At 43.0% G+C, this 27,671-nt stretch overlaps 1 protein-coding gene and 1 long non-coding RNA gene across 7 annotated transcripts in view; one reads left to right on the plus strand and one right to left on the minus strand.

Moving 5' to 3' along the window:
* Window positions 1-464: 464 nt before the first annotated feature.
* LOC124004805 lies at window positions 465-11,129 on the minus strand. Of its 3 annotated transcripts, XR_006833535.1 has the most exons (8): window positions 10,190-10,571; window positions 9,500-9,634; window positions 4,822-4,945; window positions 4,440-4,532; window positions 1,112-1,238; window positions 912-1,025; window positions 737-814; window positions 465-585 (listed from the first exon to the last, which is right to left on the minus strand). It is a non-coding gene; the product is annotated as an uncharacterized LOC124004805 (long non-coding RNA). The 3 variants fall into 3 exon arrangements; XR_006833536.1 differs by lacking the exon at window positions 10,190-10,571 and adding an exon at window positions 10,993-11,129 and having other exon boundaries at window positions 495-1,025; XR_006833534.1 differs by having other exon boundaries at window positions 495-1,025.
* The window catches only part of LOC124004782 (alpha-2-macroglobulin-like), a 32,733-nt gene continuing 15,241 nt past the window's right edge, over window positions 10,180-27,671 (plus strand). The window contains exons 1-24 of one of the 4 annotated variants that reach the window (XM_046313575.1): window positions 10,180-10,591; window positions 12,415-12,598; window positions 14,097-14,253; window positions 14,488-14,540; window positions 15,175-15,195; window positions 15,419-15,587; window positions 15,732-15,816; window positions 16,025-16,139; window positions 16,275-16,386; window positions 16,469-16,578; window positions 16,784-16,951; window positions 17,098-17,334; window positions 17,543-17,606; window positions 17,892-18,037; window positions 23,632-23,781; window positions 24,268-24,504; window positions 24,765-24,861; window positions 24,944-25,079; window positions 25,301-25,526; window positions 25,712-25,838; window positions 26,408-26,529; window positions 26,692-26,743; window positions 26,903-26,986; window positions 27,063-27,239. In XM_046313575.1, coding sequence (XP_046169531.1) covers window positions 10,491-10,591; window positions 12,415-12,598; window positions 14,097-14,253; window positions 14,488-14,540; window positions 15,175-15,195; window positions 15,419-15,587; window positions 15,732-15,816; window positions 16,025-16,139; window positions 16,275-16,386; window positions 16,469-16,578; window positions 16,784-16,951; window positions 17,098-17,334; window positions 17,543-17,606; window positions 17,892-18,037; window positions 23,632-23,781; window positions 24,268-24,504; window positions 24,765-24,861; window positions 24,944-25,079; window positions 25,301-25,526; window positions 25,712-25,838; window positions 26,408-26,529; window positions 26,692-26,743; window positions 26,903-26,986; window positions 27,063-27,239 — 3,130 coding nt within the window. In that variant the 5' untranslated portion in view covers window positions 10,180-10,490. Of the gene's footprint in view, window positions 10,592-12,414; window positions 12,599-14,096; window positions 14,254-14,487; window positions 14,541-15,174; window positions 15,196-15,418; window positions 15,588-15,731; window positions 15,817-16,024; window positions 16,140-16,274; window positions 16,387-16,468; window positions 16,579-16,783; window positions 16,952-17,097; window positions 17,335-17,542; window positions 17,607-17,891; window positions 18,038-23,631; window positions 23,782-24,267; window positions 24,505-24,764; window positions 24,862-24,925; window positions 25,080-25,300; window positions 25,527-25,711; window positions 25,839-26,407; window positions 26,530-26,691; window positions 26,744-26,902; window positions 26,987-27,062; window positions 27,240-27,671 lie in introns of all 4 variants that reach the window. The other 3 variants (XM_046313576.1, XM_046313577.1, XM_046313574.1) reach the window with 3 other exon arrangements.

Here is a 27,671-nt window from a genome sequence, read left to right on the forward strand (position 1 = left end):
TCAATACATATATTGAACAGGGATGGAGAGGGAGCTAGTGAGGTAGGCTGCAGTGGGTTTGCTGGTCAATACATATACTGAACAGGGATGGAGAGGGAGCTAGTGAGGTAGGCTGCAGTGGGTTTGCTGGTCAATACATATACTGAACAGGGATGGAGAGGGAGCTAGTGAGGTAGGCTGCAGTGGGTTTGCTGGTCAATACATATACTGAACAGGGATGGAGAGGGAGCTAGTGAGGTAGGCTGCAGTGGGTTTGCTGGTCAATACATATATGAACATGTAACCACAGTAATGGTGGCCAGTAAATCAATGAATAAAAATGTAATGTTGGCAAATTAAACAGAAATTGTAGACCTTTAATCTTTTCCAACAAGTCAACAGACACTTTTCTTCAAAGTACAAAACATTTCACAGTGTTAACTTTCTCTTTATCCCTGGTTGATGTACATTTCAGAGCCTCTTCAGTGTGGATTTTCAACAACAAAGACTGCACTTCCAGTTTGTGTTCTTTACTCTGTTGAACTCTTGTGTCTTCATTCCTAGGCACAGCACATGGAACCACCGTTGGCAGGCAAAACATTCAATCTAAAACAAAACAAAGCATAACACGTTATAAATTATATCAAATATCAATGCAGTATGACGAATTAGCCATCCATTGTGTTATATCATAAATTGTCTTACATGCCGTCACTGTTGTCAAAAGATTATAAACATATTAAATAAAGTTACTAACCCAGTCAGTCTTTGGGCCACATCCAGGTTCTTTATCAGTGGCACACATGAAGGAGTTGTTGGCTTTGTTGAACTCTGACTTCATAGACATGAACTGAACATATGGCTGTCCCACACAACTACATACATAAAATTAAAGAATTGACATATACTTTGATTTAAATGTCATTACATACCAGACATTTTTAGTATATCCTCAGCCATTTCTTTTCGCAGTTGCTCCGTGTGTTTTTGAAGGCTCTATATCAATTTGGGATGTTGGGGAAGTTCTGTGCAACTTCCTTGGCCATCTACACCAACAAAAATTAAATAGAGTTTTTGACCTAATTGTCACATAACAGCTAACCATACATTATTGAGAATATAACTATCAAACCTGCATTACAAAGACCCCGCAGCTGAAGGTGTCCTGCTATATGGTGTGAGTTATTTCCCCTCCTTTCCACTTCATGTCCACCCAGTCGTCTTTTCCATGACAGGATCTTCTTATTTTGAAGTATTCTCTTTTTTATGTAAACATAATAGAATTCTGATTAGTTATAGGAAAATTAATACACAGGCCAAAACTGTATGCTGTTTTCCTTATCCCTATAGTCTAGTAGAGGTAGTTTCCTTGATGTTCCATTCTACACACAGCCTAAATTATAGGCACTGAACCATTTACAGGAGAATAACAAAAGTAGCATATAGGATCCAACCCTATTACAGAGTCAATAAATGTAGAGCGTTTGTAGACTTTAAGAAAAAAATATGAAGTGATAGATTCATCAGTACGTGCTTTTAGATAGTCATATCACAAAGGTCACAGATGACAGTGCCCACCAAATCTATGACAATAGAGAATGAATTGTAAGCACCAAAGTGTCTTAAAGTGTGTTTGTCAAAATAATATCTGAAAATGTCAGTTGTTGAACATAATACTTCTATTTGCAATAGCAATTTATAGTATATGCAGTTGTGGAATATTCCATGTACCAACACCACATGTAGGACGGACATAAGACATTCCCACATACAGTAAACACAAACAGAGGCATTTTCAGCTATGATTTTACCACTCAGAATCCAGGATAGATGTGACAATGGGGCCAGCACAGGATGTAATACACCCTTACAACAATCTACTTTTTGATCTTCTTGACTTCAATACATTAAATACATAGAAGGATGTCTCGCCTCATACCTCTGACACTTTAGTCAGGCTGCCAGACTGTAAAAACTGTATGATGGCGCCGGCAACGGAGTTCCCGTTGACTAAGCACCACAGAGCCAATCAGGAGAGAATACATACAGGTCAAGGGTGCCAATTGAAAGCCAAGGGGTGTGTCTGTGCCTTTTGGAGTACTCTCTCTTTACAGAGAACCCCTGTGGTTCAAGTCAAGAGCTACCCTTCCCCTTTCAGTCTGCTCTGCGTATGTCTGAAAGTGACAGAGCCAGCAGCTAAGAGAGTTTTTCACAATATGTCATAAAATATTAGTACACTTATGAATGTACAGTTGAAGTCAGAAGTTTACATACACTTAGGTTGCAGTCATTAAAACTCGTTTTTCAACCACTCTACAAATTTCTTGTTAACAAACTATAGTTTTGGCAAGTCGGTTAGGACATCTACTTTGTGCACGACACAAGTATTTTTTACAACAATTGTTTACAGACAGATTATTTCACTTATAATAATAATTCCAGTGGATCAGAAGATGACATACACTAAGTTGACTGTGCCTTTAAACAGCTTGGAAAATTCCCCAAAATTATGTCATTGCTTTAGAAGCTTCGGATAACTGACATCATTTGAGTCAATTGGGGGCAAACTACCTGCCCTCCAGGACACCTATACCACCCAATGTCACAGGAAGGCCAAAAAGATCATTGAGGACAACAGTCACCTGAGCCACTGCCTGTTCACCCCGCTATCATCCAGAGGGCGAGGTCAGGACAGGTGCATCAAAGCGGGGACCGAGAGACTGAAAAACAGCTTCTATCTCAAGGCCATCAGACTGATAAACAGCCATCACTAACATTGAGTGGCTGCTGCCAACATACTGACTCATCTCTAGCCACTTTAATAATTAAAAATTGGATGTAATAATGTATCACTGGTCACTTGAATTAAACAATGACACTTCATATAATGTTTACATACCCTACATTACTCATCTCATATGTATATACTCTACTCTATACCATCTACTGTATCTTGTCAATACCATTCGGCCATCGCTCATCCATATATTTATATGTACATATTCTTATTCATTCCTTTACACTTGTGTGTAAAAGGTAGTTGTTGTGAAATTGTTAGATTACCTGTTAGATATTACTGCATGGTCGTAACTAGAAGCACAAGCATTTCACTACACTCGCATTAACATCTGCTAACCACGTGTATGTGACCAATAAAATTTGATTTGATTTGAAGGTGTACCTGCGGATGTATTTCAAGGCCTACCTTCAAACTCAGTGCCTCTTTGCTTGACATCATGGCGAAAACAAAAGAAAGACCAAACGCCTGAAGGTACCACGTTCATCTGTACAAACAATAGTATGCAATAAACACCATGGGACCACACAGCCGTCATACCACTCAGGAGGGAGACGCGTTCTGTTTCCTAGAGATGAACGTACTTTGGTGTGAAAAGTGCAAATCAATACCAGAACAACAGCAAAGGACCTTGTGAAGATGCTGGAGGAAACAGGTACAAAAGTATCAATATCCACAGTAAAATGAGTCCTATGTCGACATAAACTGAAAGGCCACTCAGCCAGGAGAAAGCCATTGCTCCAAAACCGCCATAAAAAAGCCAGACTACGGTTTGCAACTGCACATGGGGACAAAGATCATTCTTTTTGAAAAAAATGTCCTCTGGTCTGATGAAACAAAAATAGAACTGTTTGGCCACAATGACCATTGTTATGTTTGGAGGAAAAAGGGGGAGGCTTACAAGCCTAAGAACACCATCCCAACTGTGAAGCACAGGGGTGGCAGCATCATGTTGTGGTGGGGACTTTGCTGCAGGAGGGACTGGTGCACTTCACAAAATAGATGGCATCATGAGGTAGGAAAATGATGTGGATATATTGAAGCAACATCTCAAGACATCAGTCATGAAGTTAAAGCTTGGTCGCAAATGGGTCTTCCAAATGGACAATGACCTCAAGCAGACTTCCAAAGTTGTGGCAAAATGGCTTAAGGACAATTGGAGTGGCCATCACAAAGCCTTGACCTCCATCCTATAGAACATTTGTGGGCAGAACTGAAAAAGCATGTGTGCGCAAGGAGGCCTACAAACCTGACTCAGCTACACCAGCTCTGTCAGGAGGAATGGGCCAAAATTCACCCAACTTATTGTGGGAAGCTTGTGGAAGGCTACCCGAAACGTTTGACCCAAGTGAAACAATTTAAAGGCAATGCTACCAAATACTAATTGAGTGTATGTAAACTTCTGACCCACTGGGAATTTGATGAAAGAAATTAAAGCTGAAATAAATCATTCTCTCAACTATTATTCTGACAATTCACATTCTTAAAATAAAGTTGTGATCCTAACTGACCAAAGACAGGGAATATTTACTAGGATTAAATGTCAGGAATTATGAAAAACAGAGTTTAAATGTATTTGGCTAAGGTGTATGCAAACTTCCGACTTCAACTGTATGTAAAATGCTAATATGTATTAGATCCAGGACAATGGAATAACTAAGACCTGAATTTTAATGCAGCCGTGTTCCGATTCCTCGTTCTCTTTCTGTCCAGCAGGGTCAACCAAGAACACTTGGCCTGATGGTTCATGCAGATACTGGGGAAGCAATATAGAAATGTATTGATCCCTTAAATTGTTTTACTATTAAATCACCCATATCACAACCCTCATACCTCTTCACAAAAATGTACCTAAATCAATTTTGGGAAAAGGATTATACACAATGAACTTCTCGTGGTTCTGGTTCACATTTAAGAAACTCATGACAGCATTGTAGTTACCGATGTTCACGTGAAATAAATAATTTCACATGTTTGCCACTAAGCCCAACATTTTTTATCAATAGTTAATCCTTTAAAATTCCACTAACAGATTGAATTAGTACCTTGGGCAGACTTTGCTTGCACACTCTCCATTTAGAATGACTTGGGCTGAGTAATGATTTAGGGTGTAACTTTGTCCCGTGACCACAGTTTTTTTGTGGTGGCTTGAAAGTACCATTCGATTGTCTGTATAAGGAGAGAAAGTAAAACCACAAATGCTTTGAATGTGAGGAACATTATACAAATAATTAAGCAACAACTAAATATGCATAGACATTTCAGAGAATGTCGGTTAGTTAGACAGGATTGTTTATCGAGATTTAAAACAAACAAAATTACATTTGCATTTGTTTTTATTTGTCTAATATATTCTGCCTAGATTCAATTTATTGGGTCATTGTCACATATAAACTCAGCAAAAAAAACATCCTCTCAATGTCAACTGAGTTTATTTTCATCAAACTTAACATGTGTAAATATTTGTATGAATATAAGATACAACAACTGAGACATAAACTGATCAAGTTCCACAGACATGTGACTAACAGAAATGTGTCCCTGAATAAAGGGGGGGGGGGGTCAAAATCAAAAGTAACAGTCAGTATCTGGTTTGGCCACCAGCTGCATTAAGTACTGCAGTGCATCTCCTCCTCGTGGACTGCACCAGATTTGCCAGTTCTTGCTGTGAGATGTTACCCCCCCCCTTCCACCAAGGCTCCTGCAAGTTCCCGGACATTTCTGGGGGGAATGGCCCTAGCTCTCGCCCTCCGATCCAACAGGTTCCAGATGTGCTCAATGGGATTGAGAGCCGGGCTCTTCGCTGGCCATGGTAGAACACTGACATTCTTGTCTTGCAGGAAATCACGACCAGAACGAGCAGTATGGCTGGTGGCATTGTCATGCTGGAGGGTCATGTCAGGATGAGCCTGCAGGAAGGGTACCACATGAGGGAGGAGGATGTCTTCCCTGTAACGCACAGCGTTGAGATCGCCTGCAATGACAACAAGCTCAGTCCGATGATGCTGTGACACACCACCCCAGACCATGATGGACCCTCCACCTCCAAATCGATCCCACTCCAGAGTACAGGCCTCGGTATAACGCTCATTCCTTCTACTGTCACGCCTTGGTCTTAGTATTTTGTGTTTTCTTTATTTATTTGGTCTGGCCAGGGTATGACATGGGTTATTGTGGTGTGTTTTTTGTCTTGGGGTTTTGTGGGGTGTCTAATTAGTCTATGGCTGCCTGAGGCGGTTCTCAATCAGAGTCAGGTGATTTATTGTTGTATCTGATTGGGAACCATATTTAGGCAGCCATATTCTGTGAGTGTTTTCGTGGGTGATTGTTCCTGTCTCTGTGTTTGTTATCACAAGATAGGCTGTATAGGTTTTCGCGTTTCGTTTGTTGTTTTGTATATATTATAAGTTATTTCATGTCTCGTTCACTTTCATTAAAGAACATGAATAACCACCACGCCGCATTTTGGTCCCACTCTCTTTCTACAGACGGACGCCGTTACAGAATCACCCACCACACCCGGACCGAGTGGCGTGGTAACAGGCAGCGACAGCAGGAGCAGCGAAAAGAGAAACAGACATGGGAGGATGAATTGTTCGGAGAAGGACCCTGGGATCAGCCTGGAGAATATCGCCGCCCCAAAGAAGAACTGGAGGCGGCGAGAGCTGAGAGGCGCTGGTATGAGGAGAAGCAACAGCGGCAGCAGGAGCAACAATATAGGGACTACACTACTTGGGAGGAAATAGACAGGTGGGCGGTCGACCCAGAGAGAGTGCCGGAGCCCGCCTGGGATTCGCTGGAGCAGTGCGAAGAGGGTTATAGGAGAATGGAGTTGGAGAGACAAGCACGACGGCGCAGAAGAAAGCCCGAGAGTCAGCCCCAAAAATGTATTGGGGGGGGCTCAGGGAGAGTGTGGCAGAGTCAGGTGTCAGACCTGAGCCAACTCTCCCTGTTTATCGTGAGGAGCCAAAGAGGAGACCAGAACCAGAGCCGGTGTTAGAGGTGAGCGAAGCAGAGACTGTGAAGGAGTTAATGGGGAAAGTGGAGGAGAGAGTAATGAGGGAGTTGCTAGTATGGTGCTTTAGGTACGATATTCGTCTGACGGAGCGTGTCGGGGATTTGATGGCACCTGGGTCAGCGCTCCATACTTGTCCTGAGGTGCGTGTTAGTCGGCTGGTGAAAATTGTGCCAGCCTCACGCACTAGGCCTCCTGTGTACCTACCTAGCCTTGCACGTCCTGTGCCAGCCCTGCTCTCAGGCTCTCCAGTACACCTTCACGGTCCAGTCCATCCTGTGCCACCTTCACACACCAGTCCTCCGGTGGCAGCTCCCCGCACCAGGCTTCCTGTGCGTGTCCTCGGTCCAGTACAACCAGTTCCAGCACCACGCACCAGGCCTTCAGTGCGCCTCGCTTGTTCGGCGCAGCCAGAGCCTTTCTCCTCTCCAGTGCTGTCGGAGTCTCCCACCTGTTTAGCGCTGCCGGAGCCTCCCGCCTGTTCAGCACAGCCAGCGCTTTCCACAGCCAGAGCTGTCAGTCTGCATGGAGCATCAGAGCTGTCAGTCTGCATAGAGCAGCCAGAGCTGTCAGTCTGCATGGAGCAGCCAGAGCTGCCAGTCTGCATGGACCAGCCAGAGCTGCCAGTCTGCATGGAGCAGCCAGAGCAGCTAGATCTGCCAGTCAACCAGACTCTTCCAGATCTGCCAGTCAACCAGACTCTTCCAGATCTGCCAGTCAACCAGACTCTTCCAGATCCGCCAGCCAGCCAGGATCTGCCGGAGCCAACTACCTGCCTGAGCTTCCTCTCAGTGCTGAGCTTCCTCTCAGTGCTGGGCTTCCCCTCAGTGCTGGGCTTCCCCTCAGTGCTGGGCTTCCCCTCAGTGCTGAGCTGCCCCTCAGTCCAAAGCTGCCCCTCAGACCCGAGCTTCCCCTCAGTCCCGAGCTTCCCCTCAGTCCCGAGCTACCCCTCAGTCCCGAGCTGCCTGAGTCCCGAGCTGCCCCTCAGTCCCGAGCTTCCCCTCAGTCACGAGCTGCCCCTCAGTCCAGTGGGGTTCTGGGTGAGGACTACTAGGCCATGGTCGGCGGTGAGGGTGGACTATCCCAGGACGCGAGGGGGAGGAACGAAGACATTTATGGAGTGGGGTCCACGTCCCGAGCCGGAGCCGCCACTATGGACAGACGCCCACCCGGACCCTCCCTATGGTTTTGAGGTGCGTCCGGGAGTCCGCACCTTAGGGGGGTTCTGTCACGCCTTGGTCTTAGTATTTTGTGTTTTCTTTATTTATTTGGTCAGGCCAGGGTGTGACATGGTTATTGTGGTGTGTTTTTTGTCTTGGGGTTTTGTGGGGTGTCTAATTAGTCTATGGCTGCCTGAGGCGGTTCTCAATCAGAGTCAGGTGATTTATCGTTGTCTCTGATTGGGAACCATATTTAGGCAGCCATATTCTGTGAGTGTTTTCGTGGGTGATTGTTCCTGTCTCTGTGTTTGTTATCACAAGATAGGCTGTATAGGTTTTCGCGTTTCGTTTGTTGTTTTGTATATATTATAAGTTATTTCATGTCTCGTTCACTTTCATTAAAGAACATGAGTAACCACCACGCCGCATTTTGGTCCCACTCTCTTTCTACAGACGGACGCCGTTACATCTACGAGAAACGCGAATCCAACCATCACCCCTGGTGAGACAGTGAAGAGCACTTTTTGCCAGTGCTGTCTGTTCAAGCGACGGTGGGTTTGTTTCCATAGGTGACGTTGTTGCCAGTGATGTCTGGTGAGAACCTGCCTTACAACAGGCCTACAAGCCCTCAGTCCAGCCTCTCTCAGCCTATATCGGACAGTCTGAGCACTGATGGAGGGATTGTGCATTCCTGGTGTAACTCGGGCAGTTGTTGTTGCCATCCTGTATCTGTCCCGCAGGTGTGATGTTCGGATGTACCGATCCTGTGCAGGTGTTGTTACATGTGGTCTGCCACTGCAAGGACGATCAGCTGTCTGTCCTGTCTCCCTGTAGCGCTGTCTTAGGTGTCTCACAGTACGGACATTGCAATTTATTGCCCTGGCCACATCTGCAGTCCTTATGCCTCCTTGCAGCATGCCTAAGGCACGTTCACGCAGATGAGCAAGGACCCTGGGCATCTTTCTTTTGGTGTTTTTCAGAGTCAGTAGAAAGGCCTCTTTAGTGTCCTAAGTTTTCATAACTGTGACCTTAATTGCCTACCGTCTGTAAACTGTTAGTGCCTTAACGACTATTCCACAGGTGCATGTTCATTAATTGTTTATGATTCATTGAACAAGCATGGTAAACAGTGTTTAAACACTTTACAATGAAGATCTGTGAAGCTATTTGGATTTTTACAAATTATCTTTGAAAGACAGGGTCCTATATGCCTTGTTTGGGAGATAAGTATCATACATAAGGTGTTATGTAGTCAAAAAAGTGTGTTATTCTGACAATACTGTGTTTACGTGATGACACATCTTCACTATTTACTTAAAGTGACAGAATAAGGGCCATAAATATTCAGGTGTACATCAGAAACATTCAACTCCAATTCCACTTAACTACAAAATGATATTACATGTCCTTAGACTTGGTGAGGTGCACATCTAATGTACTTCTATGTTCATCATTAATTACTGTATGAATTTCTTTTCTCCACGATATGTTTAGAATTGTGATTGAAAAAGGAATGCTTATTGTGATGTTACGACTAGTATTTATTACCTCATCCACAAGCCATTTGTGGGTCTGCAGAGTTTTAAACTCTGAATGTTGGAGAAGGAAAGAGGAATTTTTGTCTGTAGACCTCACATCAGCAACCACCACCTCGCAATTGTTTCTTCGCCACAGAGCTGTGACCTGCAATATGCAAATGGAACACATTTAGAAGAGTTATTGTAATCTTAAACATGAACTTAAAACAAACTATCACAATCCTTTAACATTTGGAGAAAAAAAACATATTGACTCCCCTCATTGTCTTTGAGTGGACATTCTGAACCTTGTTTGAAGTCAGTAGGTCACATGACCAAGGAGCCATTTCGATTTTAAAGTTTGAACAATTCATGTAAAAACGTGTGAGATGAAAATGAACAAACCAAAGGGTGTGCAGTACAGAAGGGGAGTCAGTGGACATTCTGACACTTGTTTGAGTCAAGTAGGTCCTATGACCAAGGAGCTATTGAAAATCGAAAGTAAAAAAGTTTGTACTTTGTTTACGCTCCCTAACTAATTCGACTAGCAATACCAAATAGTGCTCACATTTCCACATGTTTATTAGCTTTGAAATGCGAATGAATGTCCAAATCGTGAAAATAATGTTGTGCGCAATTTTTCCAACATCATGCCACTTATTTGGAGTCTTTGGCTCAAGTGGATTGAAAGCGCGAATATCCAACTTGAAACTTGCTTTACCTCGGTGGATGTTCGAGGGGGGAAGAGTTCCTGTAGATGGAATGCCCATATGCAGGAACGGCCGAATTTGGGGAAAAATAGCTTGAGGTATTTTGGTGTAATTCTGACCATCCCATTTCGCGCGGGGCTGTGACTGTTTGAGAACTTCTTCGGAATTGGGAGGAAACGGGAGGTGGCTGCCGTGTGCCAAACTATTTGGAAGGGAGTGACACAAGAGGGTGCATTTGGGTATAAACAGCACCGTTTGTGCAACTTTCCTGACCATCTGGACGAGGGAAGGGAGCATTTCGAAGTGCGGAGGATGTGTACCACGGTTATGGCCATGGCTCTCAACTTCCTTTGCCTTGTATTTATCACATCAGTAATTTTACGAACTGCGACATCGAGCACCTTCAATGAATCGTAAGTACGCTTCAAAACATTTCACGTACAGTAGTAGGCAGTAGAAGCAAGTAGTATTTTCGTCATTTAATTGAGGGATTAAACTCACAACAAGCTATTGTTGTTTACATGTTTGGCTGCATACCACAGTCTATAATCAAATTGAGGAATTCATTATTCTCCAGGCTATGCACCTGCAGATGTAGGGTAGGTCACCTGAGCAATATAATTATTTTAGTTATAAACATAATATTACATAACAAAATCGTGTATATGCCTACTGCACTGATATAGCTTAATATCAGATTTTAATTGTCTCCATTTGTGAATAACAATATATAAAAAATTTGGAAGTGGGAAGGCCACAGGGACAGGAAAAGTACCATTCTCTCTCTTTCTTGCACGTGTGAGGCTTTTCATACCTTATGAGACATGCTGGCAAGCAGGCCTGTACATTTGTGGGTTACAAATCCAACTTGTGATAGTCCGTATTAGTGTGCTTTCCTCCAATGCCCCTCTGTGCAATCATCCCCAACAGGGTCTTCATGCACCCTCAAAATCATACAAAGTATGTAAGGATGGCTGTGGGGGGTGTGGTCCATAGGGAGCTTAGGCCCCTGGCCTGAAGTTGGAGAATGTGGAATGTTGCTTTTCTAAAGTCTCCCAACTTACCAACAGGCATGCCAGCTAAGAGTAGCTTGCTTGTCTGTCTTGATTGATAGCCTGAAATGGCTTCTTGGTAGCTTTATAAGGTTATGACACTGGGAACATATCTGGGCTAACTAATGCCAACTAAATACAATTGCTAGGTGGGTAGTAGTATCATAGAGAAACAACAAAAATAATAACGGCCCTAAGCACACAGCCAAAACAATGCAGGAGTGGCGTTGGGAAAGGTCTCAATGTATTTGAGTGGCCCAGCCAGAGCCCGGACTTGAACCCGATCAAACATCTCTGGGGAGACCTGAAAATAGCTGTGCAGCGATGCTCCACATCCAACCTGACAGCGCTTAGAGGATCTGCAGAGAAGTATGGGAGAAACTCCCCAAATACAGGTGTGCAAAGCTTGTAGCGTCATACCCAAGAAAACTCTAGGCTTTAATTGCTGCCAAAGGGGCTTCAACAAAGTACTGGGTAAAGGGTAAATTTGTAATACATATGAACATTTCTATGAACCTATTTTTGCTTTGTCATTATGGGGTATTGTGTGTAGATTGGGGAGGGGGGAAATTTAATCAATTTTAGGAGAAAGGTTGCAACATAACAAAATGTGGGAAAAGTCAAGGGGTCTGAATACTTTCCAAATGCTGTGTGTGTGTGTGTGTGTGTGTGTGTGTGTGTGTGTGTGTGTGTGTGTGTGTGTGTGTGTGTGTGTGTGTGTGTGTGTGTGTGTGTGTGTGTGTGTGTGTGTGTGTGTGTGTGTGTGTGTGTGTGTGTGTGTGTGTGTGTGTGTGTGTGTGTGTGTGGGATATTTTATGAAACATGGGACCAACACTGTACATGTTGTGTTTTTATATGTTTGTCCAGTGTGTATATGTATATCTATTTTAAACAGTACAAATCTGAGTGGGCATGCCGCCTTTGTTCACCAATACATGGTTGACAGACCATCAAACAACTAATTGGTATTCCCTCCAACACTGTCTGAAACGGAATCAATTGTGCCCTCAATTTCTCATTGTTTGGACTCTGAGTGGGGCACATAGCCAGAGACAATTAAGGTCACTTTGTCCCCAACTTTAAAAAATCAGTAGGGTACAAAGGAACTAAAGAGCTGTTTGAGTACACTGCCACTTAAGTATTATTACCACAGCTGCACTCATGCTGACTCTTTCCCCTTTTAGGATTTACTTGGTGACGGTCAGCTCGGAGGTGGTAGGAGGGACCACAGAGAAACTTTGTGCTCAGGTCCACCAAGCCACAGAGCCTCTGTTGTTGAAGGTGTCGCTGGAAATGGAGGGTGGCAGCGGCACCACTCTACTGGAGGAAGACGTAACACAGGACTTCTATCGCTGCATCTCCTTCCAGGTCAGCTGTAACTGTGCTGTGTTCAGCAGGCTACAACGTTGTGGACCGCTCTGATATAAATATTTCATGTAGAACTAACATGCCTCTCTGACACGTGGGTTAAGGAATCATGCCAGCTCTGTATGACATTTCTAACTGCAAAGTTAATAATAATAATAATAATAATAATATAATATATGCCATTTAGCAGACGCTTTTATCCAAAGTGACTTACAGTCATGTGTGCATACATTCTACGTATGGGTGGTCCCGGGAATCGAACCCACTACCCTGCCGTTACAATCGCAATGCTCTACCAATTGAGCTACAGAAGGACCACAACGAAGTTCCACAACGATGTGAGCTACTGACTGTGGCCCTATTCTATCGTCTCTCATGCAAAAGCATCCCGACCACAGTCAACAAGACAATGGGTTAAATGTTGACATAATTTCTTTACTTGACTAACACTGACCTGAGTCATCAGCTTTAATAGTAGCTGACACTTTGAATTGGGTCTCTTTCCCATCAGTGTTGGGTGTTACACAACTTGTGCCTCGCTTCATATTGATTTTAGTTGAACAGTTACCCCCATCAGTTGTACATACACTGAGCATACCAAACATTATGAACAACTTCCCAATTTTGAGTTTTGACCTTAGAACAGCCTACATTTATCAGGGCATGGGCTCTACAAGGTGTCAAGAGTTCCACAGAGATGCTGGTCCAAGTTGGCTGGATGTCCTTTGGGTGGTGGACCATTCTTGACACATCACACACAGGAAACTGTTGAGTGTGAAAAAAACAGAAGCATTGCAGTTCTTGACACTAACTGGTGCACCTGGCACCTACTATCATAGCCTGTTCAAAGGCACTTATCTTTTTAATCTTTTGTCTTGCCAATTCACCCCCCGAATGGGGCACATGCACAATCCATGTCTCAATTGGCTCAAGGCTTAACAACCCTTCATTAACTTGTCTCCTCCCCTTCATATACACAGATTTTTGAAGTGGCTTTATCAAGTGACATCAATAAGGGATCATAGCTTTCACCTGGATTCACCTGGTCTATATGTGTTGTGGAAAGACCAGGTTGTTCTTAATGTCTTGTACACTCAGTGTATGTAAGATTGCAGTTGATAGAATCTCCTGGCTCTTCTTCTGTCGTTTTTGTCATTTTGTCATCTAAACAAAGTACTCTTCTTACTAGCTTTTAAGTTACCTATGTGCATTCATTCAACAAAACACATTAATTTCAGTCTTTTATTTTGAAGAGTGGTTGTAACTCCGTCATGTTATGTGGAACTCAACTTGAATTCCAGGCTGGGTTGTATGCAAAATGATCAAACCTATGAAAGGTAATAGCAGTTATATTAGTCATACTTTGCTATGCTATCTACCACTTAACAAAAAGCCCTCTGTTCTCAAGCTACTCCGTCAGAGAGCCATACTTTGGTTAGGAGCTAGAGGATTGTAGAAGTTCTACCAAGCTTCCATTCTTCTGTTCTTCATATTGTAGGTACCCCCAGTGAAGGCTGACAGTGTGGCCACTGTTCTTGTCAGCATCAAGGGGAGAAAGGATGAGATGAGTAAAAAGACCAAGATCCTTATCAAGCCTAAAAGGTTCTTCACCATTTTCCAGACCGACAAACCAGTCTACAAACCTGGACAGACAGGTAGTTAAATACAATCTTTGATGAACACTGAAACTGACCCTTCCTGAGTTATTACTTGTAAATGTACTAAACTGACCCTTTTGTCTGGGCCAACTGTTGATTTTGATTGATTATTATGCATGTACTTTACAGTATATTTGTGAGGCCATCAGAAAGGTCCTTCTTGAAATGGATGATGGATATACTGTACATAGACTCATACTATATAGACAAATGTTTCTACCCCTTTTCCAGTCAAGTTCCGAATCGTCTCGCTGGATGCCAGTTTCTTGTCATTCAATCAGATGGTAAGTTACTCTTTCAATGTTGTTCAATATAAATAAAGTTACTCTTTCAAAGCATTTAAGTTGGGTTGAACAGGACAGCAGAGTGTTAGTCAGCTTTGGAACATTCTAGGGAGGTGTAGTTTGGGAGAGATTTACTGTAGTTGAGTAAGAAAGGCAAGTGATGGAGCAATGATTTCATCCTCTTGCAGTCCAATTTTGTCTACTATTATTTTATTTGTGTGTGTGTGTGTGTGTGTGTGTGTGTGTGTGTGTGTGTGTGTGTGTGTGTGTGTGTGTGTGTGTGTGTGTGTGTGTGTGTGTGTGTGTGTGTGTGTGTGTGTGTGTGTGTGTGTGTGTGTGTGTGTGTGTAGGTGGCTCAGCAAACATGTGGTCAGAGTTCATTTGGCCTGGCTGTTTGAGCAGAGCATCTGAGTCAACATGAGCTCAAGGCCTGCTCTGTACTGTAACTCTGTAGATAAAGATGCCTGTACTGTAGAAACTGTTTTGGAAAGTTATGAAATGTTTGTTTTAAACCCATTTCCTGACACGATAGTAGTTCCCTTTAGGCCTCCTGTGAAAATAATTTGAAAATACGTTTGAAAATGTTTTTTTGGGACAAATGTTAAATGCTGAATGTTTTGTTTCTCTTTTCTAGTATCTAACAGTGGAGCTTCAGGTGAGACTCATTCAAATCCATTGCAACTAAAAACCAAAGCTGTATATAACATGAGCAATAATAATAACATGATCTCCCTTAAAAAATGTTACCTGCCAATATGTTACATTTAATCATTTACATTTAAGTCATTTAGCAGACGCTCTTATCCATGCTCTTATCCATGATTTTATACAATGCCTAACAAACATACCTACCTAACCTATTATGAATCTGTATACAGGACCCGAACTCCAACCGCATTGCTCAGTGGTTGAACCAGTCAACAGTGAGTGGAATTCTGGACCTGTCCCACCCCATGTCTGCAGAGGCAACGCAAGGAAGTTACATCATCACTGCATGGAATGAGAAGGGAGAGCAAACTTCCCAAACCTTTGACATCAAAGAATATGGTGAGGAAATTGGCATGGGATAAAAAAAAAAATCAGATTAGATTGTTTTTACATGGTGATTCCATTGTGGTCTGGGTTTATGTTTTTGGTGTAGTTCAACAGACAATGAGGAAATAACATTTGATATGTATTTTTTTTGTACAGTTTTACCCAAATATGAGGTCAAAGTCTATCTACCCCAAACAATCACTATTCTGGACAAGCAAGCAACGCTGAGAGTTTGTGGAAAGTAAGTGCATAAGATGATAGACAGTAAGATGATAATGTGAACTGGGACACTTTATGGACAGAATATTAAGCCTTAATTTGTGTGTTGCATAGACCACTTTAGAGACTGTCCCATGTTTGATACTTGCTCATGTTCAAAGCTGTTTCTATTTTTATAACACGTGATTGCCATTCTTGAATAGTTTTTCTTCTGTTGACTTTGTTTCTAGATACACTTATGGAAAACCAGTGCTGGGGTCTGTCACGGCGAAAGTTTGCAGAAATATCATTCAATATCGCTGGTTATATGATGCTATTAATATCTGCGAGTTATATCTTATGAAAGTAAGTATTTTTTTTATTCTTGTTATGCCAAATTCTTTGATGACGAACACTCACTGTGGGGAAAATGTTGAGATTTATAGACGTTTTCGTAGCGGATTTAAGCTGAGCTACAATAACTGTACTCATTCTGCCTAGACCGACACAACTGGTTGTGCAACCCAAATTATTGACGTGACCCGGTTCGGTCTAAATGAATCAAAGTTTGATGACTTCGAAGTGGAGACTGAGATGGAAGAATATGGAACGGGTAGGAGAGAGCCTTATCTTGAACGTAGAGGTGTTTACATGCTCAACCGTTGACCTCTGACCCTTGCCTGTGTTCTCTCCAGGGGTCATCCTTAAAGGTAGTGGCAAGGCAAGCTTCACCAATGTCATCGTAACTGTTCGTTTTGAGGACGTGCCCCAAGCATATAAACCAGGAATTGCATACGAGGGGAAGGTGAGGACAAACTATATTAACAAATGCCTTTTTAATAACACTGCAGAGAATGTTTTACTCAGAAAAATGGATTTGAACATGAAGTGGTGATAAATGTTAACATGTAATTTGGAGCATCTAAACTAGGCTTTTGATGTCTTGTATGCAATGGGAGTGTACATTTAGTATATTGGATGTCTGTAGTCATCCTGTCCTGTGTTTTCAGATCAAGGTGACCGGTCCCGACTCTAGTCCCGTTCCCAATGAGTCTGTGTATCTCTTCCTACAAAACAGTGGCAAATCTGAGAACTGGACTCTCACCACAGACAGCAAGGGCATTGCTTCCTTCTCTCTAGACACTTCTCTATGGAGTTCTGATTCTGTCTCTCTGTCGGTCAGTGGTCACTCATGTTTTCCTCTATTAAATATTTAATGATATTATTTAAATATTCAATTGTTTGTTCTGAGTGAGATCATTCATTTCTCCTGATGTATTCTCCAAGGTTACTACAAATATATTTTCTGTGTTTCTTGAACCAGGCTCGTTATCAAAAGGTTGAGGAGGATTATCCGTACGTGCAGGGTGTGCGTAGACCAGAATATTCATCCGATTACCAATTCACAAGAAAATTTTATTCTAAGAGCAAGAGCTTTGTGAAGATAATGCAGGGCGAAGGGAAGTTCTCCTGTGAGAAGGACGGTATTGTTCTTGCTCACTACATCATCCAAGGGGTGGAGCTGAAAAAGGGACAGACGACCCTGGACTTTTTCTATCTGGTAAGATTAAAGGGATGTTTCACTCAAAATACAATCTAACATGATTTTTACACTTTGTCTGTGGCTTTGGGATATAAATTTTACTTACTTCAATAATGCATTAACTTCAAGATATTTGCTAGCAGATCTCCCAGTTTTAGCCAATGTTCCAGTCTCCCTGGGTCACTCTCTGGTTATTAATGTTGATGCTGCCACCTGGCTGTCCCAGGTTATATCTAGAGGCAGCATTCAGCAGCACGGCCATCTTCCGGTGACTGTTACAGAAGGAAAAGGTAAATACATTGGACTTGGATTCTCCCGAATGCTTCTTGCTGTTTTTCATTAGAACTTCTCAGAACCCCACTTGATCAGAGAACATGCCTAATGGCATTAAGCTGGCATGGGATAAAAAGCTGTCACGACAGGATTCAATCATCCAGATTACATCTTTAATACAAGTTCTTACTGCACAGTACATTTAAAGTTCATACGCTAATCAGAGAACACAATGTTCGTATTGGATGATTGGTGGTTTACGGTGACTTAATGGCCATCCCATTGTCCATCTCTTATTTTAGTAAACCAAGGGGAGCTGACTCTCTCGCTGCAGCGGATGCCTGAGCTGACCCCTTTTGCCCAGGTAGTGGTGTACACCGTGTTGCCTGATGGGGAGGCAGTAGCAGACAGCCGAGACTTCCCCATTCACCTCTGCCTAAAAAACGAGGTAGGCAACTCGGCATCTTTTGCCAGCCACATGAGATGTCAAAATGTCTCATCAGAGAGCCTGAGCCATGTGTATACTGTATATTGGGGCAACATGTTGCACTAAACATTTCCAAAATGACTTTGCATCAGACTATGATATGAAATGCTTCAACTTGTCCTCTTTGATCATCATTTTCATCGGGCCTGTTTCTATCCCTCTAGCATATATTATGTGGTGTGGGCTTTATTCCAATATTCACATCAGTATGCTCCTGTACTTGAAATGAACCAATGTGTTGGCCATGTATGCTAGTATACAGTGCCGTCAGAAAAGGTGCACACCCCTTTATTTTCCCTACATTTTGTCGGGTTAGCCTGAATTTAAAATGGATTTAATTGAGATTTTGTCCACTGATCTACAGACAGTACCCCGTAATGTCAAAGTGGAATTTTGTTTGTAGAACATTTTAGAAATGAATAAAAAATGAAAAGCTGTCTTATTAAGACAGTAATGTATTCAACCCCTTTGTTACGACAAGTCTACGTAAGTTCAGGAGTAAAAATGTGCTTAATAAATCGCATAATAAGTTGCATGAACTCATTCCGTGTTCAATAATATTGTTGAACACGATTTTTGAATGACTACCCCATCTCTGTACCTCACATATACAATTATCTGTAACGTCCCTCAGTTGAGCAGTGAATTTCAAACACAGATTGAACTACAAAGACCAGGGAGGTTTTCCAGTGCCTCTCAAAGAAGGGCACCAATTGGTAAGAGATGCTGACAATCCCTATGAGCATGGTATTAATTAGGCTTTACTACAAAGATACTCAGTTGCCGGAGAGGAAAGAACTGCTCAAATACTCTACAATACTAACCTAAATGACAGAGTGAAAAGAAGGGATGCCTGAACAGAATAAAAGTATTCTAAAACCTGCATCCTGTTTACAAGAAGGCACTTAAGTAATACTGCAAAATAATAATGCAAAGAATATGAAGCGTAGTGTTTGGGGCAAAACCAATACAATGCTTGTCATCAGCAAGGGCTAAGAAACAGAATACAGCTATAAGCACAGGCAAAATCCTAGAGAAAAACCTGGTTCAGTCTGCTTTACAACAGACACTGGGAGACATTGTCCTGCTGAAAGGTGAATTTATCTGAAAACACAAGGCTATTTCCACACTGGAGTTGCTTACCAAGACGATATTGAATGTTCCTGAGGTTTGGTTATTATTATTAATATATATGTATACATTTTGAAGGCGGAAGTTTACATACACTTTGGTTGGAGTCATTAAAACTCACAAATTTCTTGTTAACAAACTATAGTTTTGGCAGGTCGGTTAGGACATCTACTTTGTGCATGACACAAGTACATTTTCCAACAATTGTTTACAGACAGACAATTGCACTTATCTTGGTCTTGGCTGATTTCTTTTGAATTTCCCATGATGTCAAGCAAAGTTTGAAGGTAGGCCTTGAAATACATCCACAGGTACACCTCCAATACCGATGGCCCGGCTAGCTGTCTGAATCTCCGTTACCCCAACCAACCTCACTACTCGCTGGACCCTTATGATCACTCGACTAAGCATGCCTCTCCTTAATGTAAATATGCCTTGTCCATTGCTGTTCTGGTTAGTGTTTATTGGCTTATCCAACCTTTCAGTTCCACCACCCACACATGCGATGACATCACCTGGTTTCAATGATGTTTCTAGAGACAATATCTCTCATATCTCATCACTCAATACCTAGGTTTACCTCCACTGTATTCACATCCTACCATACCTTTGTCTGTACATTATATCTTGAAGCTATTTTATCGCCCCCAGAAACCTCCTTTTACTCTCTGTTCTGGACGTTCTAGACGAGCAATTCTTATAGCTTTTAGCCGTACCCTTATCCTACTCCTCCTCTGTTACTCTGGTGATGCAGAGGTGAATCCAGGCCCTGCAGTGCCGAGCTCCACTCCTATTCCCCAGGCGCTGTCTTTTGATGACTTCTGTAACCGTAATAGCCTTGGTTTCATGCATGTTAACATTAGAAGCCTCCTCCCTAAGTTTGTTTTATTCACTGCTTTAGCACACTCTGCCAACCGGGATGTTCTAGCCGTGTCTGAATCCCTGTTTAGGAAGACCACCAAAAATGCTGAAATCTCCATCTCTAACTACACCATTTTCAGACAAGATAGAACAGCCAAAGGGGGCAGTGTTGCAATCTACTGCAAAGATAGCCTGCAGAGTTCTGTCCTACTATCCAGGTCTGTACCCAAACAATTTTAACTTCTACTTTTAAAAATCCACCTCTCTAAAAACAAGTCTCTCACAGTTGCCGCCTGCTATAGACAACCCTCTGCCCCCATCTGTGCTCTGGACACCATATGTGAACTGATTGCCTCCCACCGATCTTCAGAGCTCCTGCTGCTAGACGACCTAAACTGGAACATACTTAACACCCCAGCCATCCTACAATCTAAGCTTGATGCCCTCAATCTCACACAAATTATCAATGAACCTACTAGGTACCACCCCAAAGCCGTAAACACGGGCACCCTCATAGATATCATCCTAACCAACTTGCCCTCTAAATACACATCTGCTGTTTTCAACCAAGATCTCAGCGATCACTGCCTCATTGCCTGCATCCGTAATGAGTCAGCGGTCAAATGACCTCCACTCATCACTGTCAAACGCTCCCTGAAACACTTCAGCGAGCAGGCCTTTCTAATTGACCTGGCCGGGGTATCCTGGAAGGATATTGATCTCATCCCGTCAGTAGAGGATGCCTGTTTTTTTTTAAATGCCTTCCTCACCATCTTAAATAAGCATGCCCCATTCAAGAAATTTAGAACCAGGAACAGATATAGCCCTTGGTTCTCTCTAGACCTGACTGCCCTTAACCAACACAAAAACATCCTATGGCGTTCTGCATTAGCATCAAACAGCCCCCATGATATGCAACTTTTCAGGGAAGCTAGAAACCAATATACACAGGCAGTTAGAAAAACCAAGGCTAGCTTTTTCAAGCAGAAATTTGCTTCCTGCAACACAAACTCAAAACAATTCTGGGACACTGTAAAGTCCATGGAGAATAAGAACACCTCCTCCCAGCTACCCACTGCACTGAGGATAGGAAACACTGTCAACACCGATAAATCCACTATAATTGAGAATTTCAATAAGCTTTTTTCTATGGCTGGCCATGCATTCCACCTGGCTACCCCTACCCCGGTCAACAGCACTGCACCCCCCACAGCAACTCGCCCAAGCCTTCCCCATGTCTCCTTCTCCCAAATCCAGTCAGCTGATGTTCTGAAAGAGCTGCAAAATCTGGACCCCTACAAATCAGCCAGGCTAGACATTCTGGACCCTTTCTTTCTAAAATGATCTGCCGAAATTGTTGCAACCCCTATTACTAGCCTGTTCAACCACTCTTTCGTGTCGTCTGAGATTCCCAAAGATTGGAAAGCAGCTGCTGTCATCCTCCTATTCAAAGGGGGTGACACTCTTGACCCAAACTGCTACAGAGCTATCCTACCCTGCCTTTCTAAGGTCTTCGAAAGCCAAGTCAACAAACAGATTACCAACCATTTCGAATCCCACCATACCTTCTCCGCTATGCAATCTGGTTTCAGAGCTGGTCATGCACCTCGCCACGCTCAAGGTCCTAAACGATATCTTAACCGGCATCGATAAGAAACAATACTGTGCAGCCGTATTCATTGACCTGGCCAAGGCTTTCGACTGTCAATCACCACATCCTCATCGGCAGACTCAATAGCCTTAGTTTCTCAAATGATTGCCTCGCCTGGTTCACCAACTACTTAAGTGTGTCAAATCGGAGGGCCTGTTGTCCGGGCCTCTGGCAGTCTCTATGGGGGTGCCACAGGGTTCAGTTCTTGGACCGACTCTCCTCTCTGTATACATCAATGATGTCGCTTTTGCTGCTGGTGAGTCTCTGATCCACTTCTACGCAGGCGACGCCATTCTGTATACTTCTGGCCCTTCTTTGGACACTGTGTTAACAACCCTCCAGATGAGCTTCAATGCCATACAACTCTCCTTCCGTGGCCTCCAATTGCTCTTAAATACAAGTAAAACTAAATTCATGCTCTTCAACCAATCGCTGCCTGCACCTGCCCGCCCGTCCAACATCACTACTCTGGACAGTTCTGACTTAGAATATGTGGACAACTACAAATACCTAGGTGTCTGGTTAGACTGTAAACTCTCCTTCCAGACTCACATCAAACATCTCCAATCCAAAGTTAAATCTAGAATTGGCTTCCTATTTCGCAACAAAGCATCCTTCACTCATGCTGCCAAACATACCCTCGTAAAACTGAACAGTTCTTCCATTATCTTCAATATGCACCTCGCAATTGTATAAGGACGAGCGCAGTTGCATCCCCGATGTGTCTGTCTTCACTTGTAGCCAGTGAGAGAGACCCGATCACGTGACGTAGAGCCATGTGAGTGAGAGGCGCAGTCGAAGGGCACAATACAGCACTCCGGGCCGCAAAAGGCATGGATTCTTTTAGGGTGCATTACAGCCACAAAGGGGATGCCGCCGTGACATGCGAGGCATTATCAAGTGCTTGTCAAATTGTAAATGAGAGACTGATGAAGTGTGTACATCCTGCGCTATAAACAAAGCAGAGCTTATGCCTTTCAAACGACTTTTCAAATGATCATCAGTCATCATGCAGCCTTACAATGTATTAAAAATCAAAACATATAGCCCAACGTTTGTAGAACAACTAAAGTTAAATTAATAACTCTAAATTAAGCATATAGGAATACCTATTTCATTGTTAACCGCTCAACAAAGAATAGCCACATATGCGTACTCCCTCAAAACTTTTGAATAAAATATTTATATTTTATTCAGCTTTGTTCAATTGTATTGTTCATACTATAAAATAATATCAAATATTGCCATGGAATTATAAGCAAATCATGTCTGCTAATTAACTAGTGTAACTCATAGCCACATCAGGACCAAACATAAGGACAACTCAGAGTATGCTGTTCTGTTCTTCTGAAATGGACTACATTTTCATCATATCATGCTTCTTTAGACCTGTCTAAAATAAATAATGGATTTATTGTGAAGGTGTAGGCTATATTACATGGATTTATTCGACTTTTTAAAACGGATGTATGCTATGTATGTAAGCCAGGAGATGCTAAATGTTTGTTCATTAACGGTCAATTACCGTGAGACCGACCAGTTATTTGCTTGACAATCACCGACTGCCACAGCCCTAGGTGCGCAATAACTCAAAAAGACTCACAGCTGTAATCGCCACCAAAGGTACTTATACAAAGTATTAACTCGGGGGAGAAATACTTTTGCAAATTAGATTTCTGTATTTCATTTGAAATACATTTGCGATCATTTTCTAATAACGTGTTTTCACTTTGTCATTATGGGGTTGTGTGTGTGTGGATGGGTGAGGAAAAAATACATATTTAATCCATTTTGAATTCAGGCTGTAACACAACAAAATGTGGATTATGTCAAGGAGTATGAATACTTTCTGAAGGCACTGTAGATATGTTTAAACATTTTCTGTGATGTCTCATCCTTTTCTCCTCTCCAGGTGTCCCTGAAGTTCTCGTCCCTCCAGGAGTTGCCAGGGGAGAAGACCTCTCTGAGCCTCCAGGCCCACCCAGGGTCTCTGTGTTCTCTCAGGGCCATCGACCAGAGTGTGCTGCTGCTGCAGCCTGAACAGGAGCTCAGCCTAGACTCTGTACGTTCTCCATGGGTCTGCGTCCCAAATGGCTCCCTATACCCTATGTAGTGCACTACTTTTGACCAGGACCATTGACTCACCACACTACTCACCACCACCATTCACCACACAAAGCACTAAACACATCACCTTTGGCATTGTTTTTGTGCACCCATGTTTTTCAAGATAGGATTGGGCTCATTTTCAGCTTCCTCTAACTATGTCTTAACCACTGTCTGATAATTAAAGTTTAGAAGTTTCAACTTGTGGGACTATTTAGTTGGTTGTCTTGTACCACTCAAGCTAAATCGAGTACAGATCAAGTATTAGCCGTATGTATTTAACCCAGGTGTTATCCTATGCACTGACCTTGTCCTAACTATGTACTGACCCTATAACCTCTGACCACAATCTGACCATGCACCGACCACGCTCTGACCGTGTCAAGGTGCTGCTGATTATAAAGTCAGTATTACTAGAGGTATATTACTTCTCTCTCCGCAGGTCTTCAGTCAGCTGCCTGTTCAGAAGTTGTCTGGATATTCATACAGGGTAGAAGACTTTGACCCCTACCCATGCCGACCATTTCCTCCAATCATTAAAGAGGAGATGGAAGTGCTCCCTCCACCAGTCCCTAAACTGGCCGAGGAGTTAGAGGCACCACCCGCACCTGACAGGAAAAAACGCTCATTCTGGTTTGGCCCCAACAATGACAAAAATGATGTTTACAACATCTTTAAAGTAAGAGGATCAAATAAGTTTCATGTTATTGTTTTTGTCTGGAATATGGAAAATGTATAAATAAATACTTAATATTTATTTAAGTAAGAAAGTAGACACTGAATGAATTCAAATGGAATGCAGTCTGTGAAGACGTATACACCGTATCTGTACAAATGTTTGGGTTTTTAAACCAATACCCACATAATTGAGCAAAACTGATATACAGGCATGATATGTCCTTTACACTGACTGTTCTATTGCTTTACTTTTGATTTTAGGAAGTTGGAATCAAAATCCTGACCAACTCTGACGTGAAAAAGCCTTACCACTGTATTATACCCTTTTCAATGGAATATGACGGTATGGAAGAAGAGGGTACGTTAATGTGTGATCCTTTCTAGTCTTAACCTAATAATAAAGGATTAGTTTCTATTTACAGCTATTCAATTTAAATCAGTAGAAGAAATTGATGCTCCAGTGTCAATGGCCAACATGATGCCAGAGACCTCAGCCGCTAGAGCCTCTGACAGGCCTAAGGAGACCGTCCGCACGTACTTCCCTGAGACCTGGATCTGGGACCTGGTTCCTGTGGGGTAGGCATTGTAACAGACGCCAAAGTTGTATCCATTTATATTTAGTTTAATGCACATCCCTTTTCATGGGGTGCTTAACTGACACTGCCTTGTAATAGGGTTGTACTGAGACTACAAGAATGTTTTTGTCCATGGGGTAGGTTTATTTATTGAATTGACCATGTTATGTGTTCTGATGTTAATATACATGGTTTTTATTGCGCCCTTTTCACCACGACCAGACTTACAGGAAAAGTGAATGTTGAGAAGACTGTCCCAGACACCATCACTAAGTGGGCTGCAGGGGCGTTCTGTACTTCCCCAGTGGGTTTTGGCCTGGCTCCCAACACTGGCCTCACTGCCTTCCAACCCTTCTTTGTGAGCCTGACGCTGCCCTACTCTGTCATCCGGGGGGAGGTGTTCACACTCAAGGCCACAGTGTTCAACTACCTCTCCAAGTGTATCATGGTAAGCACTCCCAAGGTTGTCTCTTTCTTTACCTCTCCAGTCCCACTTGGATAGTCCCCGTAGACAACCTATAGATGCTCTGACGTAGACAACCTATAGATGCTCTGACGTTTTAAGGACGAGAGAAGAGAGAAATGCATGGAATCTAGTAAAGACTTGCGATTGACTCCATGTGTTTCTCCTAGGTGAAGGTGACTCTAGCTGAGTCGAACCAGTTCACAGCCAGGCCATGTGAAGGCTGCCAGTACACATTGTGTCTGTGTGCTGAAGAGAGCAGGACCTTCAAGTGGATCCTCACCCCAACTGCTCTAGGTGAGCCATACAGTACTCTGTCAATCTATCACAAGGCTCTTGCAATAGACTCCACATTTACTCCCTATGTCCTAGGCCCTTACCCCCTAACCCTTCTGTAAGGTTTAAGATATATGGTGGTATCTCCACCACTATACTGCTTATAGCTATCCAGACCCTCAATTCATGCAAACGTTGAAAGGTTAGGGCCAGAGTGGAGGGGGTAGGATGTGAATTGTTCCGTCTGTGGTGCCTAAGGCCAGGGTTGTTCACTTTGCACAGCTCTTGTCAGACTGAAATGTATATATCCTAGCCCTGTAAAGAAATGTTGACAATGGCTTGTACTAACAAGTCAGGAGGGATATCTGATGACATGCTCAGAAAGCTCTCCCTCAGGAGGTATCCATGGCTATCGGAGAAATGGAGGCAGGGAATGAGGGAAGGAATGAGGAGGGAAGGCGGGAACAGTTGAGCCAGGGTACATGAGGCTGGAGGTGGAGTGGGTGAAAGGGAGCAAGCTGATGGAGGCGCAGGTTCATGTGTGACTGGTCTAGACTGGAATGTTAATGTTTCCCTGGACTGAACTATAGGGGAAGTGAGTGTGAAAGTGAGCGCTGAGGCATTGAAAACTGAGGAGCTCTGCGGCAACGAGGTGGCCACGGTGCCAGAGAAAGGACGCATTGACACCGTTGTGCAAACACTGCTGGTGGAGGTGAGTGTCTGTCCTGTATAGCAAGTCTACGTTTAATGAACCTTTTAAGTGGTTATACATATAAATTCTATAATGGAATGAACTAGAGTTGTGGTAATTGTATTTTAGTGCTGAAGAAAGCCAGTGGCCTGTCTTTTCTCAATGTCACTTTCCCTCTGTCAGGCCGAAGGAACCCAGGAGACGGTCAGCCACAACGCTCTGCTCTGCCCTGCAGGTAATCTCCTGACATCTATCAGTCATACTTTCTCATAATTACCCTGACAATTAAGTTGACGTGCATTTGTTTTGGTTTAGATGACAGATACTTTTTAATTTCGTTAAAACGGTTCTCAAGTCACTCAGTCTGTCTTGTTTATCTGTCTCGCGTCACCAGAGGGCCCAGTGGAGAAGGACATCTCTCTGAAGCTGCCTGAGGTGTTTGTGGAGGGCTCTGCCAAGGCCTCCCTCTCAGTACTGGGTGAGAATTATCCTATATACATTGCCATTGACTAGAGACCTATGTTTGTTTGATTGTCTTAATTGTTGGTCTCCAGGCGACCTGATGGGTCGGGCCATGAAGAACCTGGACAGCCTGTTGCAGATGCCCTATGGCTGTGGAGAGCAGAACATGGTGCTTTTTGCTCCCAACATCTACATCCTCAACTACCTGCAAAGCACCAGGCAGCTCACCGAGAAGATCCAGACCAGGGCCACAGGCTTCCTAGACAGTGGTGAGTGAGCTGGATCCAGTTCAGTAAGGCACAACATGTGTCGCAATGAAAACCAAGCAATTATTATCCGACATGTTCAGTTACAGCCTGCACTCCCTGTTTTACTCAATAAAAATGTAATCTCCCTACTGGACACAACCCTGGTGAAATAAACCACTATCTATTTTGAAGACTATTGCTTAACCTAATGCATCGAATGGGATATGACAAGATAATTTGCAGTAAGCCTTGTACTTTTTAAATAATGAGCTGTGATTGAACAGGACACTGCAAAGATCAATACTGTTTGACAGTTTGTCTGATCCTGTGTGCATCTCGCCTCTGACTAGCAACAACCTGTTCTTTATATTTGGCTCTGAACCAGTTAACGTCACCTTCCACATACAGTACAAGTCCCTAGAAGGAGTGTCTTTGTTCACTTGGCCATTTGTG

This window comes from Oncorhynchus gorbuscha, linkage group LG19 (genome assembly GCF_021184085.1).
Source record: "Oncorhynchus gorbuscha isolate QuinsamMale2020 ecotype Even-year linkage group LG19, OgorEven_v1.0, whole genome shotgun sequence".
In the NCBI taxonomy this organism is placed as follows: domain Eukaryota; kingdom Metazoa; phylum Chordata; class Actinopteri; order Salmoniformes; family Salmonidae; genus Oncorhynchus; species Oncorhynchus gorbuscha.